The sequence below is a fragment of the Elephantulus edwardii genome, unplaced genomic scaffold (genome assembly GCF_000299155.1).
Source record: "Elephantulus edwardii isolate Elephantulus edwardi_28Jun2011 unplaced genomic scaffold, EleEdw1.0 scaffold00343, whole genome shotgun sequence".
In the NCBI taxonomy this organism is placed as follows: Eukaryota; Metazoa; Chordata; class Mammalia; order Macroscelidea; family Macroscelididae; genus Elephantulus; species Elephantulus edwardii.
In genome coordinates, this window is record NW_006400093.1 from 215,207 (window position 1) to 223,492 (window position 8,286).

Sequence of the window (8,286 nt, forward strand, 5' to 3'; positions counted from 1 at the left end):
AAAGGACACACTGACAAAGGAGATTAATCAGAACTAGCTTTGACAAGCACTGTGGCAATGAGACAATTAAAACATTCTTTCAAGGGGGAAAAAAAGAGGAATGCACTTGAGGGGGGAGGGTAGAAAAAACAGTGCAACAATGTATGAATGGAAACCCAAAATTTCTTTCAATGTGCATTAAAATTAATAAAATTTAATTGAAAAAAAAAAAGAGAGGAAGACCTTCGAGGAGAAGGACTGATTCAGTCAATGGGGTAATGGGGATAGGTGTGTTGGAGACAGTAAGATTGGCAAGGGATAGAGCAGGGTTTAGGGTTATTGTAGATAGGCTCACTATGAGTCACAGGAAATTTGATGACACATAACAACAACTGTTTGCTTTTATTGGCCAGGATTTTATTCAGAATTTTTGCATCTATGTTCATAACAGATTTTGACCTATTATTTTCTATTTTGGTGGTGTCTTTACCTGCCTTTGGTATTAAGGATATATTTGCTTTATAAAATGAGTCTGGGAGAATTACATCTTTTTCTGTTTCCTGAAATACTTTTTGTAGAATTGGTGACAATTCTTCTCTGAATGTTTGATAAAATTCAGTAGTAAAACCATCTGATCCAGGGCTTTTTTTATTGGAAGTTTTTTATTACCTGTTCAATTTCTTCTTTTGTAATGGGTCTCTTTAGGTGTTCACTTTCAGTGTGTGTCAAGTTAAGTAGGTCATGAGTTTCTAAGTATTTGTTTATTTCTTCTAGGTTTTCATATTTGTTTAAGTACACTTTTTCATAATATCTCATTGTTAATATTTTTATTTTAGTTGGTTCTTTTGTCACATTACCCCTTCTATCTCTTCTTTTTTAAAAATGTCTAAATTTTACGTGTGTGTGTGTGTGTGTGTGTGTGTGTGTGTGTGTGTACACCATCAAATTGGATCTGACAGGTACAGGAGGAGATTGATTGTACCTCCTTCTCCAGCAGAGCATTTGGTGGATTCGAACTGTGTACCTTTGGGATTGCAGTGTTCATCTCTTATTCAAACTATTTGTGGCTTTTCTTTCTTTTCTTTTGTTAGTTCTGCTAGGCTTTTCTTGATTCTACTGAACTTTTCAAAAAATCAACTCTTGGTTTTGTTGATGTTTTCAGTTGTTTTTCTGCTTTCTATTTCATTTATTTCTGCAATAATTTTTATAATTTTAGTTTGTTTAGAGAGTGTCAGGTTTACTTGCTATTCTTTTTCAATATGTTGGAGATGTTGGGTGAGAGAGTCAATTATAATTTTTTTCTTGCCTTTTGATGTATATGCTTATTGCTATAAATTGACCTGTGTTTATTGCTTTGACTATTTTCAAAAGATTTTTGATGAGTTATGTTTTCATTGTCATTTGTTTCAAGAAACTTTATTTCATTTTTCATTTCTTCTTCCTTGAACTTATGTTCAAGAAAGGTGTAGCTCAGCTTCCAAATGCATTGTTCTTTTCTCCTTTATATTCCTGTTTTTCATTTTTAATTTGGTAGCCTTGTGGTATGAGAAGATGTTTTGTATTATTTCTATGTTTTTAATTTATTGGTACTTGCCTTCTGACTAAAATATAATCCATTCTGTAGAACGTTCCATAGACACTACAGACGAAGATATATTGTACCTTTTTGGGGTTCATTCGCCTATATATGTGTATGAGATCAAGTTTGTTTATTTTATGGCTTAATTCGTCAACATCTTTGTTCAGTTTCTTTCCGGTAGTTCTATCTTTTCTGGAGAGTGGTGTACTGAATTCTGCTACTATTATAATGGTAGTGTCTATTTCACTTTTCAGTTTTGTTAATGTTTGCTTTGTATATTTTTCAGCTCTATAATTTGGTGCATACTTATTATTGTTATGTCCTCTTGACCTTTAAGCATTGTATAGTGACCTTCCTTGTCCTTTGTGATGGTTTTTGCAATGAAATACATTTTATCAGAGATTAATATCACTAACCCTGCTTTTTTCTGATTGCCATTTGCTTGGTATATTGTTTTTAGTCTTTCTTCATCTTCACTTTTCAGGTGTATCTCTTCTAGACAGTATATTGATGGGTTGTGGCTTTTTATCCAATCTGCTACTCTTTTTCTCTTCAGTGGTGTATTTAAACCACATCGTGTGTAAAAAAATTATTGAGAGGCAAAGTTTTATTGCTATCAAATTTTTTTTAGTTCTTTTTGGTGTTGTTGCTTGCTACTTTGGTCCATTCTGCTTTCTGTGGCAGCTCTGTAAGAAGGACATCTCTCAGTGTTTCCTGCAGCACTGGTCTTGTTTTTACGAACTCCTTTAGGTTCCCCTTTTTGAAAGTATCTTGATCTCTCTTTTATATTTCATGGACAGTTTTGCTGGTACAATATTCTTGGCTGACAGTTGTGTTGATTGTTCAATATATGTCATTCTACTGTCTTCTTGCTCGCATGGTTTCTACTGAGAAATCGGCACTTAATCTTATGTGCTCTCCCTTATAGGTTACTCTTTGTTTCTCCCTCGCTGCTTTCAGAAGTCTCTCCTTTGGTTCTGGCAAATTTGACTATGATATATGCCTTGGTGTTTTCCTTTTTTTTTTGGTGTTTTCCTTTTGAGGTCTATGTAATATGGTGTTTGCTCAGCTTCTTGAATATATATTGTCTCAGTCTTCATTATGCCTGGAACATTTTCTTCTAGTAATTATTCCACAACTTTTTCAGTGCCCTTACCTGCTTCTTCCTGTTCTGGGATTCTGATTATGCACATGTTATTCCTCTTCATGGTATCTCACATTATTTTTACACTTTCTTCTTTTTCTTTCCCTTTTGATTCTGCTTTTTGTTCTAGCAGACCAATGGTGACAATTCGAACTTCTATTTCACTGATTCTGTGTTTCATCTCAAGAACTCTGTTCATATGCCCCTTCAACATGTTGACAGCATCTGAAATTTTCGTCCTCATATGGTAGATTATAGTTTCTTGTGTTTTTTTTAAATTTTATTTTATTAATTTTAATGAACATTTACAGAGATTTTAGATTTCCATTCATTCATTGTTGCACTTTTCTCACTGCCCAGGCCTCCCACGCCCCAGTTCACTCCTCTCTTTTAAAAGTAAAAGAAAAATTCTTTCATTGGTATACAATCTATCCACAGCCCCCACCCCCACTACCCTGAGTACACTCCACTATGCAACCTTAATTCTGGACATTTGTGATAACCATAATAACCTATCATATATTGCTTTTACATTTTTCTCTCCCTCATCTGTTTCAATGCAGTATACATAATTTATCCATTTTTCTCAGTCTTACCCCAACCCTGATGTCAGTCCCATTCTACAACAGTGGCACTATGCAGTATTTGTCCTTTTGTGACTGAGATACTTCACTCAGCATAATGTCCTGCAGGCTCACCCATTTTGAATAATATTGCATGAGTTTCTCATTTTTCAATGCAGCGTAGTAGTTCATTGTGTGAATATACCACAGGTTCTCTATCCATTCGTTTGTTGATGGCACTTAGGTTGTTTCCAAATCCTTGCTACTGTGAACAAAGCTGCAATGAACATGGGTGTGCATATATCTGCTAGGGTGGCAGTTATGGTCTCTTTGGGGTATATTCCCAGTAGTGGAATTGCTGGGTCAAATGGTATCTCTATTTGCAACTTTTTGAGAATGCGCCAGACCAACTTCCACAGTGGTTGCACCATTTACACTTCCACCAACAGTGAATAAGGGTTCCAGTTTCTCCACAGCCTCGCCAGCATTTGTTGCTTGCTGTTCTGTTAAATTTTGCTATTTTGACTGGTGTGAGATGATATCTCATAGTTCTAGTTTCTTGTTTTTCTAGAACCTCTAATGCCTCATTTATTTTATGTAGATTGTCTTGGATTACTTTTTTAAGTTTCTCTTGGTTTTTGCTTGCAGATTCTTGTAGTTCTTTGAGTTTGTCTTTTACCCACTGCACATATTCAATAATTATTTCTTTGACTTCTGTGTTAGAAAATTCCATCAGGCATTCTGGCTTCAGGAAATCCATTGATACTGTGTAACTTTTTGGAAGTGATATCTTGTTTTGGGTTTATTTAGGGTATGAGGTAGTCTGCTCCTTCCATGACATTGCTGTGGTAGTTTCTTATGCTTGAGGCCTTGGAAGGCTCTTAGTCTGAAAACCTTGGCTCAGGAAGTCACTGCTCCAGAGTAGGGAAGGGTAGCTACACTGCCTGAGTTCCTCTCAGAACTTTTGATTCAAGGGAATACTTGCTTCAGTCGGGGAGGGATATGGCTTGTGAATTGGCAGCCCTCTCTGTCAGGCAACTGCTGTAGCTATGTTATGTGGGTCTAAGGTGCCTAGGGCTAAAGGCAGCTCAACTCTGGGAGCACAGGGAGGAAATGGCTTCTCCTGTGGTACTGCTGTTCTCAGTGAAGTTCAGAGGGGCCGCAGCAGGTCATCTTCCAGGCAGTGGGGTTTCCAGGTTGTTGGGCCAGGTCCTCCAGTTGGCAGGACTGGGATTCCAGATGGTGGGCGGGAGCATCCCGGTGGCAGGGCTGTGGGGCCAGGTCCTCCATCCCAAGGGACTGGGGCAGCCAGCGGGATCATCCAGGTGGCAGGGTTAGGTTCTCCAGGTACCTGGTTCAGGGATTCAGGTGGTGGGGCTGTGGCTACCAGGCAGAGGGGCCGAGGCCTCCAGGCAAAGGGGCCTCTGTCTAGCGCTCTAGGCAAGAGGGCAGTCACTCTAGCCGACACTAAGATCTTTTAAAGACATGTACCTGGTACAGATCCAGGGCTGCTGACAATATGGTAGCTGCTACAGTGTGTCCCTTGCTTTTCTTTTCGTGTATGTTTCACTTTATTGCTCCAAGATGAGGCACTTTAGTGAACAGTATCATGTCAGACTGCTAAACAAGAAATCAGTGGTTCAAATTCACCAGTTACTCCTTGGAATAAAGATGTGACCAGAATAGACGTGACCAGAATGGATTTGTTTCCGTTTTTGAGGACAACGTTACCAAGCTTCATCTGAACAGTACCTGACTATTACAGGAACTGAGTTCATGGTGATGGTTTGGAGTGAAAAAGACTGACACAGAGGTTTAGTCAAGAGTGGAAACCACATCTCAGAAGCCTAACAAGATAATAGCTAGTTGGTACAATCTCCTTTACTCCCAGAATACTGTAAAACAAAAATGGCCTTTGGACTTTGTTAAAAAATATAACAAAGAAATGGGAATGGAAAGCCTTCACTTACCAAACGATCTGCAGAAAACACGAAGTCCCCTCTGCTGGCCGTCCTATAAAAAGTAGCACAAATATTAGTCTAAAGAGTTTTAAAGTAAAAAACTACTTAAAACAAATATGAATATTTATATTAAAATAAATTACAAACTAAAAGCTTGAAATGTATAGACTATTATTGAGGTGAGTTCTTTTTTTAATAGGATACAAGAACCTACATGGTATCATTGGAAAATATTTTCTTGATATCAACATTAAGGGATAATTGAAAAGATCACATAGCCCACCATATATTATTCAATTAAGAAAAAAAGTCCTCAAAAATGGCAGCAAACTCATAGCTCAAAAGGGCACTTTGCAATAAGAAACCAAATGCTCTGCATCCTTTTCCTCGATTTACCTTGATGTATAACCCATAACATTAAAGTAAATAACCCATCTACTTTGTAACATTTTTTAGTAAAGAACTGGTAAAAAGAAATATATGAATCCTCTCCTTTTATTCATTACTTGGACATCAATGTGTTGCCTAATTTCCAACACTTTTTTGCCAAATTATTGATTTTTTATTTTTTATTTTGTCTGTTTTTGTTTTATCTAAGTACTTCTTCCCTTGATATTTCTGACAATTTTTTAATATTATTTCTGGTCACTACTTTCATATCATAGGGTATTCAAGTAATGAATCAGATGTACACTTACCCAGAAGCTGTTAACTAGCCAAAAAGAGAATGTTAAAAGCTGACTTATGCTTTTCCTGAAGGTAAAAATCTAATACTCATTCTCTTCCTTCCCCTACATAAGCAAAATAATTTGACTGACAAGATTGATTTACAGTTTATTTCCATAAAATCGATGAGATGGATTGATACAGTGACCGGAGTAATGAAGGTAGGTGTTTTGGAGATAATAAAGTAGGCATAGGATAGAACAGGTTTCAGGGCTGTTGTACATAGGGTCGCTATGTGTTGCAAGTGACTTGCCTGACGGCACATAACACAATAACAACAACAACAGACTTCAAAATCAAATACTGATTCTTGATCTCTGTACTAATTCCACATAAGCACTACTAAGAGCCCTGAGATTTTTTTTCTCAATGTTATTGATACTTTATGATCCATATAGCTGAATGTTTTTGCATAGTCAATAAAACATAAATAAACATGTGTTGTTGTTGTTTTTATATAGTCTACTCCTAGCCAAGATTTCATTTGACAGTAGCAATAACATCCTTCATTGCCTGGTCACTTCTGATTCAGCTTGATTTTCTTCTATTAGTTCCATGTATGTATACACTGCTCTAGTAATTTCAAGATAATCTTCAGAAAGATGTGTGTCTGATAGTAATGGTATTGTTTGATATTTTCTACATTCTATTGAATCACATTTATTAAGAATGAGCACAAATATAGATCTGTCTTCTAAATGTCTTGGCATAGACAAATTAGCACATCCAGAGCAGCATCTGTTTGATGAAACACGTCAATTGATATTTTGTCAATAATTACAGTCTTATTTTTGTCAATGTCCTCAGTGCAGGTTGGACTTCTTCAGTGTGGATCTATACTTTTTGGTACAGTGATTCTGTGTAATCCTTCCCATCATCTTTTGATGCTTCTTGCATCACTCAATACTTGCCCATAGAAACATTCAGTATAACAACTCAAGGTTTCAGTATTTTCTTCAGTTCTTTCAGCTTGAGAAATGCCAAGTGTGCTTTCCCTTTTGGTTTTCTAACTTCGGGTCTTTGAACATTTCTTTATAATACTTGGCTGTACTCTAAAGAGTTTTTTTTTAAACATTTGTCCATTCTGTTCTCTTACTTCATCATTTCCTCCTTTTACTGTGGGTGATCTACCTTCAAGAGCAGGGAGCTCTAGTGACTCTGTGGTAAGTAGTTGTGCAGTTAGCCCAAAGGCATGAGGATCAAAGTCACTAGCTACGCTGCAGCAGAAAGATGGGCAATTTCTTCTTGTGAAATTTACTGTCTGAAAATATAGTGGAGAGTCAACTATTAGTTGGTTCTAACTTGATGGTACATAACAACAATAACAACACCTATAAGAGTAAGTTTCAGAGCCTCTTCTGACATCCACTTTGGTTTTTTCCCCTTTCTTTCTTTCCAGTCTTTTTAGTGACCTTTTGCTTTCTTCATGTATGATGTCCTTGATAGGTCTTTACAACTCATCTAGTCTTTAGTCATTAATATAAAATGCTAACAAATCTATTTTTCATTTAAACAAATCTATTTTTAGATGATCTTTAAATTCAAATGAGATACACTCAAGCTCATATTTTGCGTCTTATGGACTTATTTTTCTTCAGCTTCAGTCTGGACTTGGATATGAGTAATTGATAGCTGCACAGTTGATCCCTGTTCTTGTTCTGATTGATAATATTGATATTCTCTATCATCTCTTCCTATAAATGTAGTCAATTTCATTCCTATGTATTCAATTTGGTAAAGTCCATGAATAAATTTTGTTTGCTGAACATTGTACATAGAAAAAATTATCTTGAAAGCCTATGTGAATATTTTCTTCTTATTTCCAAATATTATATACCACTCTCTTATAGCCACTCTTCATTTATCTGCATGGAATGTTTCCAAAGATTATTGTTGTAAGAAGATGATAACATCATAATATAACTTACAAATTATAACTCTCAAAGTACTGAGAATTCTGGCTAGTCACATTGATAGAACCATAACTATTACAGTAAGTCTTGCCTCACTTGCACATTCATTTCTACTAGATATGCATAAAATTGCACAAAGTAGTTGGGCAGCTTTTTATTATTATTGTAAATGTTAGATGTCAGATAACAAGAATAAGTGAGGAGTAAATGAACATGGAAATGTTATTTTAGGAAATTATACGGAAGATTTTGAAGTCTATTATTTTACTTTCAAGTCAGTTGTTTTAACACCACAAATTTGTCAGCCTCAGCTAATAGTTTTTCAGTAAGAGTGTAAACGGTCATTACAAAGATAGAAGAGGAAGAAAAGACCAAAATGGATGTCAGAAGAAACTCTGAAGATTGCACTGGAGCGTAGAGA

At 36.1% G+C, this 8,286-nt stretch overlaps 1 protein-coding gene across 1 annotated transcript in view; it reads right to left on the reverse strand.

The window, feature by feature from the left end:
* LOC102859411 (uracil phosphoribosyltransferase homolog) overlaps window positions 1-8,286 on the reverse strand; it is an 89,227-nt gene that overhangs the window by 42,108 nt on the left and 38,833 nt on the right. The window contains exon 2 of the mRNA XM_006901769.1: window positions 5,236-5,278. Within this exon, the coding sequence (XP_006901831.1) occupies window positions 5,236-5,278 (43 nt within the window). The remainder of the gene's footprint in view (window positions 1-5,235; window positions 5,279-8,286) is intronic.